We start from the raw sequence: 21,268 nt of genomic DNA, 5'->3' as shown, positions 1-21,268 counted from the left end.
ACCATCCACTATGCGTGCACCTCAGCCACAAATTTGAAGGAAAACGTACAGAAAGTTCAACCATAAACACTTTCCCTGGCAGCAGAAACTTGATTTGCTCCGAAGTAGCTAGTCAGTTATGCTAACATTCGCTAGCGATCCAAATGAGAATGTTTAGAATGCCTTGGCTGAATGCCTCTAGATTCAACACTAATTTCCGACAATGATTTTAATCAAAACAGAACTTCTATTCCGTTTAGTTACAGTTTTTGTTGTAGTTCTCAGGTCAAAATATTTTGAAATGATCCCAGTTCTAATGCATTAGCAGCTTGTGGTTAGTTTATCTTGAACATGGATACGAAGTAGCCTAGGCTAGATCTAACTATGATATTTTACATGAACTTTTATATCAGACTTGGCTTAGATGTCTTAGAATAGGTTATGTTTTAAATTGCAACATTTTTGATTAGGGTCAAATTGGGAAAATGTAAATTATCCATAGTTAACTATAGAAATCCATGTGCTTAACTTTACCTAATTATTTAAATCATTCGACAGCCTTTATTTTAACAGCCTAAGGCGATTTGCACCATTTCCCTACGGTCACTTTGTGTGTGTTCTTTCTAGGCTGAAAAAAACAGGGCTGCTGCCATGGCCAACAACCTGCAGAAGGGCAACGCTGGACCGATGAGGCTCTACGTCGGATCCTTACACTTTAACATCACAGAGGAGATGCTGAGAGGAATTTTTGAGCCTTTTGGAAGGGTGAGAGCTGTTGTACAATGTACCCATAGGTGGCACATTTGTTTCAAGTTTGGGGAAGCTGGTTCTCCACACACTAATAAATCACCTTTTATAATAAATCATTCCATGCGTCTATCACATTTGCAGACTAACATAAGGTTAAAATCATAGTGTAATGAGTAGATTCAAACATGCCAACCTGCATGCATTTTGCGTACCATGCATGCAGTTTCAGGTCAAAGCACGCTGATATAAAAAAATACCCTAAAATACGCACAAATGGGCTTTTAGTTGGCACATTGTGGTTTTTGACTCAACCGTCTGAAGATGGTGCTGAGCCAATCAGTAGCGCTCTGCTTCGAACTGTAGTCATAGTATTACTTTCCTCCCTCAAGCTTGGATGGCAGCTCTCCACTTTGTCCGTTGATAACACTGTGACGAAAAATGTAGAACAAACTGTTTAAGTGTTAGTCAAGCACACAACCACTTTTGTAGTTAGCTCCTTAGCTACTAAGGCGTCGTTACGGACAAGGTAGTTAGCGACAGAGTTTAGTCAACTAAGCGAGAACACTTTCTTGCCCGCACATGCTTTGATTGCCACCGGTAGTAGGTGCAAGCGCATTGAAGAGCAAGGAAATATGCTGTATTGAGGTATAATCAGATATGTCTATGTATTTTCTTGTTACTTACAATTTGGAATATGAAACTGAACTAAGCCTATTTGAGCTTGTTTCAGAGAGCCACCCCTGACCTAATAATCCAAGTTGGGTCTGATTACTAGGCTACCATTCATTCATGTTTTGTTGTCATTGGTGATCTGACTATTATCATATAATTTGAAGCCTACTGTTGACATACAGCTAAACCAAGAGAGATCAAGAACTGATTCGTTAACAGACAAAGATTAGTAGGCCTAAAATAACTTTGAAGGACGCTATTAGCGGAACAGCTCCCGCGGCCACATCTGTTTCCATCCATGGATTCCAAATAGCCTACGGTAAATTAAAACCTCTTAAAGCTAGGGGGCAGAATTTTCACTTTTGGATAAATAGCGTGCCCAATTTCAACTTCCTGCTACTCATGCCAAGAATATAAGAGATGCATATTATTCATAGATTTGGATAGAAAACACTCACGTTTCTAAAACTGTTTGAATCATGTCTGTGAGTATAACATAACTTATGTAGCAGGCAAAACCCCGAGGACTATCTGTTCAGATTATTATTTTTTTTTTTCCCCATCTCTCTTCCCTATATTGTCTTTGCCATTGGAAATTTAATAGGAACCTACTTTCAGTTCCTGCCGCTTCCACACGATGTCGCCAGTGTTTGGAATATGGCTGAGGTTATTCCTTTGTCTTATCGGGAAGTAGGCCAACTCTGAACAGGGGACACTTTTGTGAGTTGCACAAGACGTGAAGAGCAGAACTTTTTTCTTTTCGTTCATGTATTGAATACAGATTGCCCCGTCTACAATTTGATCGATTATTAACGTTTAAAAATACCTAACGTTGTATTACAAAAGTAGTTTGGAATATTTTGGCAAAGTTTATAGGCAACCTTTGAAATATCTTGTAGTGACTTTGCGTTTCTAAGCTGTTTTTTTTATGGATCAAACGCGCTTTATAAATGGGCATTTTCGATATACACTGCTCAAAATAATAAAGGGAACACTTAAACAACACAATGTAACTCCAAGTCAATCACACTTCTGTGAAATCAAACTGTCCACTTAGGAAGCAACACTGATTGACAATAAATTTCACGTGCTGTTGTGCAAATGGAATAGACAACAGGTGGAAATTATAGGCAATTAGCAAGACACCCCCGATAAAGGAGTGGTTCTGCAGGTGGGGACCACAGACCACTTCTCAGTTCCTATGCTTCCTGGCTGATGTTTTGGTCACTTTTGAATGCTGGCGGTGCTTTCACTCTAGTGGTAGCATGAGACGGAGTCCATAACCCACACAAGTGGCTCAGGTAGTGCAGCTCATGCAGGATGGTACATCAATGCGAGCTGTGGCAAGAAAGTTTGCTGTGTCTGTCAGCGTAGTGTCCAGAGGATGGAGGCGCTACCAGGAGACAGGCCAGTACATCAGGAGATGTGGAGGAGGCCGTAGGAGGGCAACAACCCAGCAGCAGGACCGCTACCTCCGCCTTTGTGCAAGGAGGAGCACTGCCAGAGCCCTGCAAAATGACCTCCAGCAGGCCACAAATGTGCATGTGTCTGCTCAAATGGTCAGAAACAGACTCTGAGGGCCCGACGTCCACAGGTGGGGGTTGTGCTTTTACAGCCCAACACCGTGCAGGACGTTTGGCATTTGCCAGAGAACACCAAGATTGGCAAATTCGCCACTGGCACCCTGTGCTCTTCACAGATGAAAGCAGGTTCACACTGAGCACGTGACAGACGTGACAGAGTCTGGAGACGCCGTGGAGAAAGTTCTGCTGCCTGCAACGTCCTCCAGCATGACCGGTTTGGCGGTGGGTCAGACAAGGTGTTGGGTGGCATTTCTTTGGGGGGCCGCACAGCCCTCCATGTGCTCGCCAGAGGTAGCCTGACTGCCATTAGGTACCGAGATGAGATCCTCAGACGCCTTGTTAGACCATATGCTGGTGCGGTTGGCCCTGGGTTCCTCCTAATGCAAGACCATGCTAGACCTCATGTGGCTGGAGTGTGTCAGCAGTTCCTGCAAGAGGAAGGCATTGATGCTATGGACTGGCCCGCCCGTTCCCCAGACCTGAATCAAATTGAGCACATCTGGGACATCATGTCTCGCTCCATCCACCAACGCCACGTTGCACCACAGACTGTCCAGGAGTTGGCGGATGCTTTAGTCCAGGTCTGGGAGGAGATCCCTCAGGAGACCATCCGCCACCTCATCAGGAGCATGCTCAGGTGTTGTAGGGAGGTCATACAGGCGCGTGGAGGCCACACACACTACTGAGCCTCATTTTGACTTGTTTTAAGGACATTACATCAAAGTTGGATCAACCTATGGTGTGGTTTTCCACTTTTAATTTTGAGTGTGACTCCAAATCCAGACCTCCATGGGTTGATGAATTTGATTTCCTTTGATAATTTTTGTGATTTTGTTGTCAGCACATTCAACTATGTAAAGAAAAAAAGTATTTAATAAGAATATTTCATTCATTCAGATCTAGGATGTTATTTTAGTGTTCCCTTTATTTTTTGGAGCAGTGTATATGGATGGAATTAATCGTACAAAAGGACCAATTGTGATGTTTATGGGACATATTGGAGTGCCAACAAAAGAAGCTCGTCAAAGGTAATGCATATTTTATTTCAGCGTTTTGTGTAGCGCCTGCTATGCTAGCTCCTATGTTTACTGCTGGTGAGGATGGCTGCAGGCTATCAGATAATAATAGCTTCATATGCTTTCGCCGAAAAGCATTTTAAAAATCTTACATGTTGGCTGGATTCACAACGAGTGTAGCTTTAATTGAGTACCTTACATGTGTAATTTAATGAAAGTTTGAATTTTATTTGAATCTGGCGCTCTGCATATCCCCTGGCAATTGGCCAGTTGAGACGCTAGCATCTCCCCTATCCTCAAGAGGTTTTAAGGATCGGACCCTTTTTTAAATTGTTTATTTTTGCCTAAAATAACACCCAAATCTAACTGCCTGTAGCTCAGGACCTGAAGCAAGGATATGCATATTCTTGATACCATTTGAAAGGAAACACTTTGAAGTTTGTGGAAATGTGAAACTAATGTAGGAGGATATAACACGTTAGATCTAGTAAAAGATAATACAAAGAAAGAAACATGCGTCATTTATTTTCTTATCTTTGAAATGCAAGACAAAGATCGCAATGTATTCCAGTTTAGGCGCGATTTAGATTTTGCCAGTAGATGGCAGCAATGTATGCAAATTCTTAGACTGATCCAATGAACCATTGTGTTCTGTTCTTAACCTCTTGGATTTAAGGGGCGCTATTTTAATTTTTGGATGAAAAACTTTCCCGTTTTAAACAAGATATTTTGTCACGATGCTCGACTATGCATATAATTGACAGCTTTGTAAAGAAGACACTCTGACGTTTCCAAAACTGCAAAGATATTGTCTGTGAGTGCCACAGAACTGATGTTACAGGCGAAACCCAGATAACAATCCAACCAGAAAGTGCCGCATTTTTTGAAACCGCCTCATGCCAATGACTCCTTATATGGCTGTGAATGAGCTACTAATGAGCTTACGTTTTCCACGTATTCCCCAAGGTGTTGTGACGTCTTTTTAGGCATTTCCATTGAAGAATGGCTGTAAGGGACCATATATAGCATGTGGTCAAATGGTGTCTCCCGCAGAAAATCTTGCGTAAAATACTGAGGTAGCCATTTTTCCAATCGCTTCTTATGAGAAACCAATTGCCTCGACGGATATATTATCGAATATATATGTTAAAAACACCTTGAGGATGGATCCTAAACAACGTTTGCCGTGTTTCTGTCGATATTATGGAGCAAATTTTGAAAAAAGTTTGTCGTTATAGCATTTTCCGGTCTATTTCTCAGCCATGCATGATGAAGAAACGGGAGCTATTTCGCCTACAAAAAATAATGTTTTGGGAAAAAATGAACATTTGCTATCTAACTGGGAGTCTCCTGAGTGAAAGCATCTGAAGTTCTTCAAAGGTAAATAATTTAATTTGGTTGCTTTTCTTATTTTCGTGAAAATGTTGCCTGCTGCCAGCAGAGCATAGCATTATGCCATGATAAACTTACACAAATGCTTGTTTAGCGTTGGCTGTAACGCATATTTTGAAAATCTGAGATGACAGTGTTAACAAAAGGCTAAGCTTGTTTGAATATTTATTCCATTTCATTTGCGCTTTTCATTAATAGGAAAAGTTTCTAGGGGTATTTATGTCCGCTGCGTTATGCTAATGCATTTGAGGCTATGATTACGCTCCCGGATACGGGATTGCTCGTCGCAAGAGGTTAGTGTTGTATCATGTCTGCCCAAATGTTCCTAATTTGTTTATTAATACATTTTCAAGTTCATAACTGTGCACTCTCCTCAAACAATAGCATGGTATTTTTTCACTAATGTCTACTGTAAATTGGACAGTACAGTTAGCTAAAAATTCTTGTTAATCTTTCTGCTGAAATCAGATGTCTATGTCCTGGCAAATTTTCTTGTTCCTTACAACCTCATGCTAATCACATTAGTGCAAGTTAGCTAAACTGTCCCGTGGGGCCGGGGACACCGATCCTGTAGAGGCTGGACTACTCCATTGCATCTGGTAATTTAATTATTCAGTATTTTCTCCCCAAACATAGTTAAGAAGCCAATGTACAATTTTGCTTGACTTTCCACATAAAAACACCTATGTGTTGGAATGATTAACCGTAAATGTAACCTATAAAATGCAAAGTGTCATTAAGACCACCTCAATTTAATTTTTGATCAAACACGACTGTGTTCATTCGTTTGATATAATTTCAGACGGATTCAGGAAATGGCAGTTACAGGTTAAAAAAAAAAGTTAAATGTTAAACCTGGGGGGAAAGTTCACGGACCCTTTCCTGACCTCCCCTCTAACCTAACCGTAGGCCTACATCAGCACCATCTTGTCAGAAAATCCTAGGGAGAGCCCTGATTGTACATTTAACTTCTCTGGGATAGGTGGGATGGTCGCATCACAAGCTACACTTGTTAACTTCTCTGGGATAGGGGGACGCAAATGTCCCACTTGGCCAATTGCCAGGGAAAATGTAGAGCGCCAGATTAAAATAATATACTATAAAATTCCAACTTTCAATCACACATGCAAGATAGCAAATTAAAGCTACACTCGTGAATCCAGCCAACATGTCAGATTTCAAAAATGCTTTTCGGCGAAAGCATAACAAGCTATCTGATGATGGCACAGCAGTAAACAAAGATAAATAATATTTCAACCCTGCAGGCGCTACACAAAACGCAGAAATAAAATATAAAACATGCCTAACCTTTTGACAAGCGTCTTTTGTTGGCACTCCAATATGACCCATAATCATCACAAATGGTCCTTTTGTTCAATTAATTCTGTCCATATATATCCAAAATGTCAATTTATTTGGCGCGTTTGATCCAGAAAAAAGCAGCTTCCGATTTGTGCAAAGTCACTACAAAATTCTCAAGTTACCTGTAAACTTTGCCAAAACATTTCAAAATACTTTTGGAATACAACTTTAGGTAATTTTTAACGTTAATAATCGATAAAATTGAAGTCGGGTCTATCTGTTTTCAATAGAGGACGAGAGGAAACTAACGCTACTTTTCAAGTCTTGCCAACTCTCAACAGCGTTACCAATTTCCAGGATGGCCGTACTTCATTTGCACAAAGGAATAACCTCAACCAAATTCCAAAGACTGGTAACATCCAGTGGAAGCGGTAGGAACTGCAAACAAGTGCCTAAGAAATATCGGTTCCCCATGAGAACCCATTGAACAGAGACTGACCTCAAAAATAAATAATTCTGAATGGTTAGTCCTCTGGGTTTTGCCTGCTACATAAGTTCTGTTATACTCAGACGTGATTCAAACAATTTTAGAAACTTAAGTGTTTTCTATCCAAATCTACTAATAATATGCATGTCTTAGCTTCTGGGCCTGAGAAGCAGGTAGTTTACTTTGTACACGCTTTTCATCCGGATGTGAAAATACTGCCCCCTATCCCAAAGAAGTTTTAAACATATTTCTAGTTAGCTACTGAAGAGCAGCCAAGGACCCATAAGTCCCATAAGCCTACCATTCCTACTGGCCAACATGACATCAATAGGCAAAAAAAAAATGCATTTTCCTATGATTTGAGCAGTGTGGGTGTCGCATGTGTGCCGTCATGGCGTCCAGTGCTAAAGTGGTACTGATAAAAATTATTTAAGGTTGGCCGGTGTGTAGATTTGTTAACAGTAGGCCAAGTCATTGTTGTAAGTTAATATAACTCACGTACTGTTAGCAAAAATAACAGTTCTGAACAGAGAGCAGATGAGCAGGCCTAGAGCTGAGCATAAGCGTTTATTAGGGTATGCATTTTTTAAATTTTATTTAACTAGGCGTGAAAAAATATGGCCCTATATAAAACCATTTCATGTCATTATGTCATTTCATATGACTGGAGACATTAGCAGCATCTTTTTAATATCAAAATGACAGGCCACTCATACGCCAAAAAAGAGGTCAATAAAAACAACCTTGTCTTGAATGCAACCAAAAGCCTAAGCCTATGAAAAGAGTGGACACACAGATTGTAGGGCTACAGTATATCAAGTGCTATGCAGATTTTAATCTGTTATCCATTTCTTTCCACCAGATTGAGAGTATTCAGCTCATGATGGACAGTGAGACTGGAAGATCTAAAGGATATGGCTTCATCACTGTAAGTATCACACTAAATCCAGTCAATCTAATCTTTTCCTCTATTATGAACTTAAATCCCCTCGTTTACATGCACACCGGGTTTTCCGTTAGTCGGTAATATCTGGCTTTTGGACGATAAAATATATGTAAAGCAGATTAATCAAGTTGCCTATTGTTCCCAAAAAAGAAAAAATCCCATTGCGAAGTAATGTATTTTTGCATATTCATTGATATGAAATGTCAGTGATGTAGCGTGAGAGCTGCTGATAGTTCAAACTGCTGTTTGTTGCTGGTGGAGTGAAACGTGCTTTAATAAGCCCAATCATTGGGCAACAATTCTGAAGGCAATCGAGTGTAAAATAATAATGCTAAAAAAAATTCTCGGCTGGCAATTGAAGTGCGCTTCTCTTTCACTAGTCAAGTGCTTAGGCAGCTAGACAGGCTTCAGCACGTCACATTACTTTTAAATGAGCTGGAGGCAGTATGCATTTTTAACATATATTTAATTGTTTGAAACCTAAATGTTTTAAGACATGACTCATATGTAGTATCTTGCTTCAACGTAGCCTAGCCAAAATCCAACCAAATGTCTAGGCAATTATTTTGTATAGATTTCCATATACCATTAAGTCTTTCTCTCCTGTTCTATTGGTTTTCAAATCAACTTTCTTTTGTTGTCCAGTAGCCAAAGGCACAATCCTATTCATATTAGCAACCCATGCTAGTTGTTGCATATATTCATCTGTCACGTGAAACCTTTCACAATGGTGTTTCCCTGCTAATTGAATTATGGAACAAACAACCGCGTGTAGCCTAATGCCGTGTGCATTGCTGCGCATATAATGTGAAGAAATCGTTTATCAACGTGACCCCTCTTTTTTTCAGGCAGCTTTGACTAACTAGGCTAGAACTGATAGAACCCAGGTCTCAGGTGGGGGTGTGTGTGTTGTTATTTATTTATTTATTTATTTATTACACACACGGTACCTGTCAAAAGTTTGGACACCTCCTCAATCAAGGTTTTTTTCTACATTGTAGAATAATAGTGAAGACATCAAAACAATTACATAACACATGAATCATGTAGCAACCAAAGAAGTGTTAAACAAATCAATATATATATTTTCAGTTCTTCAAAGTAGCCACCCTTTGCCTTGTTGACAGCTTTGCACACTTGGCATTCTCTCAAACATTTTCATGAGGTAGTCACCTAGAATGTATTTAGATTAACAGCTGTGGAATTTCTTTAATGTTTTTGAGCCAATCCGTTGTTATGACATGGTAGGGGTGTTATACAGAAGATTTCCCTATTTGGTAAAAGACCAAGTCCATATTATGGCAAGAACAGCTCTACTAAGCAAATATAAAAGACGGTAAAATCTTAATTTAAATCAAATAAAATTGTTTGTCACGTGCTGAATACAACAAATTTCACTAAGGTAAAGTCCATGGAGAATAAGTGCACCACCTCCTAGCTGCCCACTGCACTGCGGCTAGGAAACAGTGTCACCACCGATAAATCCATGATCATTGAAAATTTCAATAAGCATTTTTCTACGGCTGGCCTTCCTTTCCACCTGGCTACCCCTACCCCGGTCAACAGCCCTGCGCCCCTTCAGCAACTTGCCCAGGACTCTCTTTCACCCAAATCCAGATAGCTGATCTGAAAGAGCTGCAAAATCTGGACCCTCTTTCTAAAATTAACTGCCAAATTCTGCCTGTTCAACCTCTCTTTCCTATGGTCTGAGATCCCCAAAGATTGGAAAGCTGCTGCGGTCATCCCCCTCTTCAAAGGGGGAGACACTCTAGACCCAAATTGCTACAGACCTATATCTTACCCTGCCTTTCTACGTTCTTCGAAAGCCTCAGTTTACAAACAGATCACCGACCATTTCGAATCCCACCGTACCTTCTCCGCTATGCAATCTGGTTTTCGAGCTGGTCGTGGGTGCACTTTAGCCCCGCTTAAGGTCCTAAACGATATCATAACCGCCATCGATAAGAGACATTACTGTGCAGCTGTATTCATCGACCTGGCCAAGGCTTTCGACTCTGTCAATCACTACATTCTTATCGGCAGACTTTTATTTCACCTTTATTTAACCAAGTAGGCTAGTTGAGAACAATACATACATGTAAAGTTTTAACATGGTCATACCATGGATCATTTAGCTGTTTGATTTTGGATTTTAGGTATATTAAAATAATAATTTGGCCTTTACTATAGCCCATAGAAACACATTGAATGACATTCATACATTCACAAGCCACCGGGGTCTGACAATCAGGATGGAAAATTACTGAGGATAACAGCAGACGATTTGCCACATCTTCAATCTAAGCCTACTAGAGAGTGTGTGCTCTCAGGCCTAGAGGGAAGCTAAAGTCATTTCTCTACCCAAGAATAGTAAAGCCCCCTTTACTGGCTCAGATAGCCAATCAATCAGCCTGTTACCAACCCTTAGTAAACTTCTGGAAAAAATGGTTTGAACAGATACAATGTTATTTTATAGTAAACAAATTGACAACAGAATTGCAGCATGCTTATATAGGGAAGGACACTCAACAAGCACAGCACTTACACAAATGTAATTGATTGGCTGAGAGAAATTGATGATGAAATGATTTTTGGAGCGGTTTTGTTATACTTCAGTGCAGCTTTTGACATTATTGATCATAGTCTGCTGCTTGAAAAACATATGTTATGGCTTTACACCCCCTGCTATAATGTGGATAAAGAGTTACTTGTCTAGCAGAACACTGAGGGTGTTCTTTAATGGAAGCCTCAAATATAATCCAATTAAAGTCAGGAATTCCCCAGTGTAGATGTTTAGGCCCTTTTTTTCAATTTTTACAAATGACATGCCACTGTCTTTGAGTAAAGCCAGAGTTTCTATGTATGCGGATGACTTAACACTATACACGTCAACTACTATACCGAATGAAATGAGTGCAACACTCAACGAAGAGCTGCAGTTAGTTTCAGAACAACCTCTGTCTGCAAGGAATAAGTTAGCCCTAAATATTTCAAACTTTAAGCTTTGTATTTGGAACAAAACACTCCCTAAACCCTAAACCTTAACCAAGTCTCTTAATAAATCATGTGGAAATTGAGCAAGTTGAGATGACTAAACTGCTTGGAGTAACACTAGATTGTAAACTGTCATGGTCGAAACATATTGATGCAGTAGTAGCTAAGATGGGGAGAAGTCTATCTAATAAAGCGATGCCCTGCCTTAACACTATCAACAAGGCAGGTCCTACAGGCCCTGGTTTTGTTGCACCTTGACTACTGTTCAGTCGTGTGGTCTGGTGCCACATAAAAGGACTTAAGAAAATTGCAATTTGCTCAGAAGAGGGCAGCACGGACACCCATGCATACCCCACAAGACATGCCACGAGGTCTCTTCAGTCTCCAAGTCCTGAACAGGCTATGGGAGGCACACAGTACTACATAGAGTCATGACTACATGGAACTCTATTCCACATCAAGTACCTGATGCAAGCAGTGAAATTAGATTTTTTTTTAAATTTAAAAAAACACCTTATGGAACAGTGGGGACTGTGAAGCAACACACACATTGGCACACACACACACATGGATTTAGTACTGTAGTGGTTGAGTAGGGTCCTGCGGACACACCGTGTGCTGTGTAATGTAATATTGTAATGTTTTAAAATGGTATAAACTGCCTTAATTTTGCTGGACCCCAGGAAGTGTAGCTGCTGCTTTGGCAAGATCCATGATAAATGCAATACTTGGCAAAAAAAACAGTCAAAATATAAATCAAAGGAATCAGGTTTTGAAGTCTAGGATATATAAGAATGCAAAAAAAAAAAGTTTTTTTTTGACACATCTTTATTATTTTGGTCATAAACTCCCCCCCATACTTCCATTTGTTTGTATGGGTTACCTTCAGACAAATCAGAAACAAAACGGAGAACGATGCAGGCTGTGTATTTTCAGTGACAACTTTATTTTGACTTTTTTAGAATGTTATAATTTAAAATGTCAATGCATAATGCTTTATTCTTAGCAGTTTAGTTGGACTTTTCTCTTACACAACCATTTTCAAGGACCTCAATTTTATAATTAAGTGCTTGAGAAAGTCCTTCAATTTGTCTGTCTATTTGTGAAAAAATCACCCTGATTAACTCTTTAGTTATGTCAGTTTCCCTATTTTCTTATGGTTTGTCCTACACCTAGTGACCTGCTTTTCAAATGATATGAACAAAAAACCCTCCATTTTATTTGGAATGGCAAGCCAGACAAAATTAAAAGGCCCTATTTATAAAACGAATATTAATTCAGAGGCCAGAAATGATTACATATTAAAGCATTTAGACCTCTCACTAAAGGCATCAGTCATACAAAAGTCATACTTAAATCCAAACTGGTTCTCTAGTAAATAGTGTTCAAGAATGGCTTTTTTCCCTTTATTCAGATTACACCTGCTCACTTTCCGTTGTTTGAAAAGGAAATGATCTCTAATATCGTAATTTTTTTAAACAAACCTTAAAGTTGGTTGCAATTTCAGTTTAATCCACCTGAAAAGAGAACAAATAATACAACAAATATTGTGATTAAACTCAAATATATTAGTTGCTAAAAAAATAATGTATTTTTCTGAAGAAATGTTACAAAAAAAATAACACTCAAAGATTCCTCAAACAAAAAATCTTTCACTTTTTCACTTTCACTTTAGACTGACTCTGCTTTTCCTGATTTCTTCCATGATATCTTCAATGAAATCGTGGAAAATACAACTTTCCGAAATACTGCTGCGCGTAACAAGCGTCACAGCAAGTCCTCTGATAGTCAAGGCGAGAATGGAGTTTCTTAAGCGTGCATTTACAAACAAGGAATGGTGTTCCAACCCAAAACCATTACATACTGGAGTTTACCTCAGCTCATTGGCTATCTACCCAGCTCGATTTCAAGAAGATCAGTGGTCATTGGGCAGAAATACAGTCAATCAATGAAGCTTCGCTAAAATTATTGGTGCGCAAGGAAGTAGGCTATAAAAATGGATTTTATCAAAGAAAACGGCTCTTAATTTGATCACTGGGACCCTCAAGAGAAATAAGGGCAAGATATCAGAATGTAAGTCATAATTTTACCTTCAGATGTGAATGTGTAAAAACTGTCATGGCGGAAAATGTTTCTGTTGATTGCTCCTTCTCAAACAAAAGCATAGCATTTGTTCTCTGAAATTTCTATTTTAAATTGGAAAACGTAGTTTGACTATCAAGATTCTAATCTTTTGAATTTATTTTTTTATTTTTTTTATTTCACCTTTATTTAACCAGGTAGGCTAGTTGAGAACAAGTTCTCATTTGCAACTGCGACCTGGCCAAGATAAAGCATAGCAGTATGAGCAGACAACACAGAGTTACACATGGAGTAAACAATTAACAAGTCAATAACACAGTAGAAAAACAAAGGGGGGAGTCTATATACAATGTGTGCAAAAGGCATGAGGTAGGCGAATAATTACAATTTTGCAGATTAACACTGGAGTGATAAATGATCAGATGGTCATGTACAGGTAGAGATATTGGTGTGCAAAAGAGCAGAAAAATAAATAAATAAAAACAGTATGGGGATGAGGTAGGTGAAAATGGGTGGGCTATTTACCAATAGACTATGTACAGCTGCAGCGATCGGTTAGCTGCTCAGATAGCTGATGTTTGAAGTTGGTGAGGGAGATAAAAGTCTCCAACTTCAGCGATTTTTGCAATTCGTTCCAGTCACAGGCAGCAGAGTACTGGAACGAAAGGCGGCCAAATGAGGTGTTGGCTTTAGGGATGATCAGTGAGATACACCTGCTGGAGCGCGTGCTACGGATGGGTGTTGCCATCGTGACCAGTGAGCTGAGATAAGGCGGAGCTTTACCTAGCATGGACTTGTAGATGACCTGGAGCCAGTGGGTCTGGCGACGAATATGTAGCGAGGGCCAGCCGACTAGAGCATACAAGTCGCAGTGGTGGGTGGTATAAGGTGCTTTAGTGACAAAACGGATGGCACTGTGATAGACTGCATCCAGTTTGCTGAGTAGAGTGTTGGAAGCCATTTTGTAGATGACATCGCCGAAGTCGAGGATCGGTAGGATAGTCAGTTTTACTAGGGTAAGCTTGGCGGCGTGAGTGAAGGAGGCTTTGTTGCGGAATAGAAAGCCGACTCTTGATTTGATTTTCGATTGGAGATGTTTGATATGAGTCTGGAAGGAGAGTTTGCAGTCTAGCCAGACACCTAGGTACTTATAGATGTCCACATATTCTAGGTCGGAACCATCCAGGGTGGTGATGCTAGGCGGGGATGCGGGTGCAGGCAGCGATCGGTTGAAAAGCATGCATTTGGTTTTACTAGCGTTTAAGAGCAGTCGGAGGCCACGGAAGGAGTGTTGTATGGCATTGAAGCTTGTTTGGAGGTTAGATAGCACAGTGTCCAATGACGGGCCGAAAGTATATAGAATGGTGTCGTCTGCGTAGAGGTGGATCAGGGAATCGCCCGCAGCAAGAGCAACATCATTGATGTATACAGAGAAAAGAGTCGGCCCGAGAATTGAACCCTGTGGCACCCCCATAGAGACTGCCAGAGGACCGGACAGCATGCCCTCCGATTTGACACACTGAACTCTGTCTGCAAAGTAATTGGTGAACCAGGCAAGGCAGTCATCCGAAAAACCGAGGCTACTGAGTCTGCCGATAAGAATATGGTGATTGACAGAGTCGAAAGCCTTGGCAAGGTCGATGAAGACGGCTGCACAGTACTGTCTTTTATCAATGGCGGTTATGATATCGTTTAGTACCTTGAGTGTGGCTGAGGTGCACCCGTGACCGGCTCGGAAACCAGATTGCACAGCGGAGAAGGTACAGTGGGATTCGAGATGGTCAGTGACCTGTTTGTTGACTTGGCTTTCGAAGACCTTAGATAGGCAGGGCAGGATGGATATAGGTCTGTAACAGTTTGGGTCCAGGGTGTCTCCCCCTTTGAAGAGGGGGATAACTGCGGCAGCTTTCCAATCCTTGGGGATCTCAGACGATATGAAAGAGAGGTTGAACAGGCTGGTAATAGGGGTTGCGACAATGGTGGCGGATAGTTTCAGAAATAGAGGGTCCAGATTGTCAAGCCCAGCTGATTTGTACGGGTCCAGGTTTTGCAGCTCTTTCAGAACATCTGCTATCTGGATTTGGGTAAAGGAGAACCTGGAGAGGCTTGGGCGAGGAGCAGCGGGGGGGGCGGGGCTGTTGGCCGAGGTTGAAGTAGCCAGGCGGAAGGCATGGCCAGCTGTTGAGAAATGCTCATTGAAGTTTTCGATAATCATGGATTTATCGGTGGTGACCGTGTTACCTAGCCTCAGTGCAGTGGGCAGCTGGGAGGAGGTGCTCTTGTTCTCCATTGACTTCACAGTGTCCCAGAACTTTTTGGAGTTGGAGCTACAGGATGCAAACTTCTGCCTGAAGAAGCTGGCCTTAGCTTTCCTGACTGACTGCGTGTATTGGTTCCGGACTTCCCTGAACAGTTGCAGATCACGGGGACTATTCGATGCTATTGCAGTCCGCCACAGGATGTTTTTGTGCTGGTCGAGGGCAGTCAGGTCTGGGGTGAACCAAGGGCTGTATCTGTTCTTAGTTCTGCATTTTTTGAACGGAGCATGCTTATCTAAAATGGTAAGGAAGTTACTTTTAAAGAATGACCAGGCATCCTCAACTGACGGGATGAGGTCAATGTCCTTCCAGGATACCCGGGCCAGGTCGATTAGGAAGGCCTGCTCACAGAAGTGTTTTAGGGAGCGTTTGACAGTGATGAGGGGTGGTCGTTTGACTGCGGCTCCGTAGCGGATACAGGCAATGAGGCAGTGATCGCTGAGATCCTGGTTGAAGACAGCGGAGGTGTATTTGAAGGGCCAGTTGGTCAGGATGACGTCTATGAGGGTGCCCTTGTTTACAGAGTTAGGGTTGTACCTGGTGGGTTCCTTGATGATTTGTGTGAGATTGAGGGCATCTAGCTTAGATTGTAGGACTGCCGGGGTGTTAAGCATATCCCAGTTTAGGTCACCTAACAGAACAAACTCTGAAGCTAGATGGGGGGCGATCAATTCACAAATGGTGTCCAGGGCACAGCTGGGAGCTGAGGGAGGTCGGTAGCAGGCGGCAACAGTGAGAGACTTATTTCTGGAGAGAGTAATTTTCAAAATTAGTAGTTCGAACTGTTTGGGTATGGACCTGGAAAGTATGACATTACTTTGCAGGCTAGACACTTGCATTTTCAAGAATGTTTAATGTTACGACGTTGTATTTTTAGTTGTCACTCTGAAATTTCCCCTGATGTTGATTCCTGTACAGGCTCCTCTGTCCTCCACTCGTTACCTGTATTAATGGCACCTGTTTGAACTTGTTATCAGTATAAAAGACACCTGTCCACAACCTCAGTCACACTCCAAACTCCACTATGGCCAAGACCAAAGGACACCAGAAACAAAATTGTAGACCTGCACCAGGCTGGGAAGACTGCAATAGGTAAGCGGCTTGGTTTGAAGAAATCGACTGTGGGAGCAATTATTAGGAAATGGAAGACATACAAGACCACTGATAATCTCCCTCGATCTGGGGCTCCACGCAAGATCTCACCCCGTGGGGTCAAAATGATCACAAGAACGGTGAGCAAAAATCCCAGAACCACACGGGAGGACCTAGTGAATGACCTGCAGAGAGCTGGGACCAAAGTAACAAAGCCTACCATCAGTGACACACTACGCCGCCAGGGACTCAAATCCTGCAGTGCCAGACGTGTCCCCCTGCTTAAGCCAGTACATGTCTAGGCCTGTCTGAAGTTTGCTAGAGAGCATTTGGATGATCCAGAAGAGGGGCGGCAGGTGGTTAGAGCGTTGGACTAGTAACCGGAAGGTTGCAAGTTCAAATCCCCGAGCTGACAAGGTACAAATCTGTCATTCTGCCCCTGAACAAGGCAGTTAACCCACTGTTCCTAGGCCGTCATTGAAAATAAGAATTTGTTCTTAACTGACTTGCCTAGTTAAATAAAGGTAAAAAAAAGATTGGGAGAATGTCATATGGTCAGATGAAACCAAAATATAACTTTTTGGTAACTCAACTCATCGTGTTTGGAGGACATAGAGTTGCATCCAAAGAACACCATGGGGGTGGAAACATCATGCTTTGGGGCTGTTTTTCTGCAAAGGGACCAGGACGACTGATCCGTGTAAAGGAAAGAATTAATGGGGCCATGAGCTTTTGAGTGAAAACGTCCATCCATCAGCAAGGGCATTGAATATGAAACGTGGCTGGGTCTTTCAGCATGACAATGATCCCAAACACACCGCCCTGGCAACGAAGGAGTGGCTTCGTAAGGAGTGGCTTCGTAAGAAGCATTTCAAGGTCCTGGAGTGGCCTAGCCAGTCTCCAGATCTCAACCCCATAGAAAATCTTTGGAGGGAGTTGAAAGTCCGTGTTGCCCAGCAACAGCCCCAAAACATCACTGCTCTAGAGGAGATCTGCATGGAGGAATGGGCCAAAATACCAGCAACAGTGTGTGAAAACCTTGTGAAGACTTACAGAAAACGTTTGACCTCTGTCATTACCAACGAAGAGTATATAACAAAGAGAAACTTTTGTTTTTGACCAAATACTTATTTTCCACCATAATTTGCAAATAAATTCATTAAAAATCCTACAATGTGATTTTCTGGATTTTTTTTCTTCTCATTTTGTCTGTCATAGTTGAAGTGTACCTATGATAAATTACAGGCCTCATCTTTTTAAGTGGGAGAACTTGCATAATTGGTGGCTGACTAAATACCTTTTTGCCCCACTGTATATATCATTATTTATTTACCCCCCAAAATATATGGGGGGGATTGACAATTACATTGATGGAAGCAACAATCGTTCCGCAATATTAAGCCGATCCACCCCTAAAAAAAAAAAATTGTCTGTACAAACCCTGATTTGGTGTTTATGTAAGTCATTTAAGTGGCATTTGTGTCCTAGTTCTCGGACGCAGAGTGTGCCAAGAAGGCCCTGGAGCAGTTGAACGGGTTTGAGCTGGCCGGCCGGCCCATGAAGGTGGGCCATGTCACGGAGCGCACAGATGCCTCCACCGCCAGTTCATTCCTGGACAGTGACGAGCTGGAGAGGACGGGCATTGACCTAGGCACCACCGGGCGCCTGCAGCTCATGGCCAGACTGGCTGAAGGTAAAGCCTGAGAGCCCAGGCCCTGTATTCACAGAATCTTGAAATAATACTTAAATCATGTACTATACATGATTCTATAGTTTCACTTCAGAACAGATTTATAAAGTGTGAACAAGTACAAATGTCGAGCCCAATATCTTTCAGGCACGGGACTGCAAATTCCTCCAGCCGCACAGCAAGCCCTACAGATGAGTGGGGCCATTGCTATTGGTGCCATGGCTGCTGTATCAGGTAATAAAAGGATGTACAAGCCCATCTGACTGCCATGGCTCTTTTTCTCTGAGCTATTTGGAAATGGCATGTTTTATCCGGCATTGATTGAATCTGTTGATTTTGCCAGTGAGACGCTATGATTGGTTGATATGATGCGAGGAGCTGGTCTGTGAGAATCGCTTCAGAACTGGGCTGGCTTGACATGCACATTAAACACGAATAAAGTTCAGTTAGTTTAGTGTGATATGATGTATTTTTACTTTTTTTTTTTAGCTGCCATGAATCCTGCTATGAACATGAACATGAATATGAACATGAATACAGCTATGAACTTGCCATCCCAGCCACTTGCTACACACTGTTTCCAGCTGTCTAACATGTTCAACCCTCAGTCGTAAGTATTGAACTATTAATCTAGTTGTTCAATGCAGCATCTTTGTAACCCAAGTGGGGCCAGCTGCTGAAAGTACACAAACCATACACTTCTTTGACCGTAAGATGATATTTGTTCCCAAATACTGGTCCCAATCACTAGTCCCTTGTGGGTGATGAATTCCCATCTGGTTTTACAGTGAAGATGACCCAGGCTGGGATGTTGACATTCAGCATGATGTCATTGAGGAATGCAACAAACATGGAGGAGTTGTGCACATATACGTCGATAAGAATTCCACTGAAGTAAGACTTAAGTGTAGTTGAATGGTTTCGAAATGGTTGCAATCTTAAATAGAAATTAAAGTTATTGTTTTTATTTTTAGGGCAACGTGTATGTGAAATGTCCAACCATTCCTGCTGCCATGGCTGCAGTAAACGCATTACATGGTCGATATTTTGCAGGTAAGAGAACTGACTGACTGGTACTCGTTATACACTCACCGGACAGTTTTTTTTTGGTACACCCATCTAGTATTGTGTCGCATCTCCCTTTGTCTCCAGAACAGCCAGAATTTTGGGGGGCATTGTACAAGGTGTCGGAAACCTTCCACATGGATGTTTGTCTATGCTGCCGCGATGGCATCAGTTTCTGCAGATTGGATGGTGGTACATTCATGCTGCAAACAGTCTGTTCTATCTCATTCCAAAGAGGCTCTATTGGGTTGAGGTCTGGGAACTGTGCAGGCCACTGAAGTAAACTGAACTTGCTGTCATATTCCAAGCAGTGTTTTCCCGCCCAATTGTCCAGTTTTTGTGAACGTGTGCATTTTAGCTGATAGGAGGGGAACCCGGTGTGGTCTTCTGCTGCAATAGCCCAAGCAAGGATCGACGAGTTGTGTGTATCGAGATGCCTTTCTGCACACCACTGTTGTACTGCGCTGTTATTTGTCCAATTGTGGCCCGCCTGTTAGCTCACACGGTTCTTGCCATTCTCCTTCGTCCTCTCATCGAGCTGTTTTCACCCACAGGACTGCCGTCGACAATGTCTTTTGTCGTGTGTGAAAATCCCAGGAGGCTGGTCGTTTCTGAGATATTGGGTCCGGTACGCCTGGCACCGACGATACCACACGCTCAGTCTCTTAGGCCCTCGTTTTATCCATTTCTAACTTTCAAACAAAAGTAACTGGATGCCTGTCTGATTGCCACGGCAATGTGACTCACTGTAGGAGCGATCAGTTTTTGGGACCGACGTGGTGTACTTAATGAACTGGCTGGTGACTGTAAATTGTCAGTGATGCAGTCATTGTTTATGAAGATGTTTTGTCTGAACTGTAATTTTCTTCACAGGTAAAATGATCACAGCGGCATACGTCCCTCTCCCGACATATCACAACCTTTTTCCTGATTCTGTGACGGCTACCCAGCTCCTGATCCCTCCTGCTCGCCGATGATCTCACAGCGAGACACAAACTGATTTGTTGGACACTGTATAATTGATTATTTTCTCTTTTTAAAAGTTTGACATTTTATTGTCGATGGTCTGTTTTTCATTCCTGCAAGTTATGGCAGTTAGTTTTTCTTTTGTTAGTAGATGAAGTAAGATTTTATTTTTTTCAGTGCATTTCTTTTTTGTCGAGACTTTCCTTACGTTGGTGGCGAAAAGAATCAAAGCTTTATTTGCGTAGCCACATCCAACAGTGTTGGTGGAGTTTCAGCCAGTCTAATAAAGGGATTATAGTCCCTGAAGAGTTTGTTGGTGGAGTTTCAGCCAGTCTAATAAAGGGATTATAGTCCCTGAAGAGTTTATTGGTGGATCTGGACAATTTACCATTTTATCTTTTGTAAAATGTATTCTTGTTCATACAATGTCTTGTGTTTGATCGCTTTGATGGGCATGTTTTCCCTGAAGTGTACAATTTAAGACACCCAGACACAAGAAAAGAGGATATTGATTATTTTTGGAGAAAAAATACAATTCGAACATTGCAGTTTCAATTATACATCAGAATATTATTCAATGTTTTAAGCTCCATGAGCTCTGAAAACGTAATGACTGATTTCAGTTGTGCTCATTTAGAGACATTTGGTTTTTCAGTATCTGTTTTCTAATCAAGATTTGATTTTGTAAAGACCTTGATTAAAATGTATTTTAAAGTCATCCAGTTTCTTTACTTGCTCAATACTGTTCGTAGCACACTTCTATTCTCCTCCCATTTGGTATACACACAAATATTTAAGAATATTAAACTGAGTAATATTTGTTCTTGCTGGAATATCCACTTGCCTCCTTGCAGAGGCAACCAGGTTCTGGGCAAAAATGTCATGGTGCCTCAATTATAACCATTCAATTTCTGAATGTCTGCTTGTTCCATTT

General features: G+C 41.5%; 1 protein-coding gene across 8 annotated transcripts in view; it reads left to right on the top strand.

Annotated features, from left to right (window-relative positions):
• LOC110493834 (RNA-binding protein 39) overlaps positions 1 to 21,052 on the top strand; it is a 29,386-nt gene extending 8,334 nt beyond the window's left edge. For 7 of the 8 annotated variants that reach the window (XM_021568342.2, XM_021568338.2, XM_021568336.2 and 4 more), the window contains 8 exons: positions 607 to 744; positions 8,044 to 8,109; positions 18,102 to 18,306; positions 18,451 to 18,537; positions 18,793 to 18,913; positions 19,092 to 19,197; positions 19,278 to 19,356; positions 20,242 to 21,052. In XM_021568342.2, the coding sequence (XP_021424017.1) occupies positions 607 to 744; positions 8,044 to 8,109; positions 18,102 to 18,306; positions 18,451 to 18,537; positions 18,793 to 18,913; positions 19,092 to 19,197; positions 19,278 to 19,356; positions 20,242 to 20,345 (906 nt within the window). In that variant the 3' untranslated portion in view covers positions 20,346 to 21,052. The remainder of the gene's footprint in view (positions 1 to 606; positions 745 to 8,043; positions 8,110 to 18,101; positions 18,307 to 18,450; positions 18,538 to 18,792; positions 18,914 to 19,091; positions 19,198 to 19,277; positions 19,357 to 20,241) is intronic. The other variant, XR_002469195.2, reaches the window with a different exon arrangement.
• Positions 21,053 to 21,268: the final 216 nt, after the last annotated feature.

The sequence above is a fragment of the Oncorhynchus mykiss genome, chromosome 17, assembly GCF_013265735.2.
Source record: "Oncorhynchus mykiss isolate Arlee chromosome 17, USDA_OmykA_1.1, whole genome shotgun sequence".
Lineage (NCBI taxonomy): Eukaryota > Metazoa > Chordata > Actinopteri > Salmoniformes > Salmonidae > Oncorhynchus > Oncorhynchus mykiss.
This window is presented reverse-complemented; position numbering and strand designations above follow the sequence as displayed.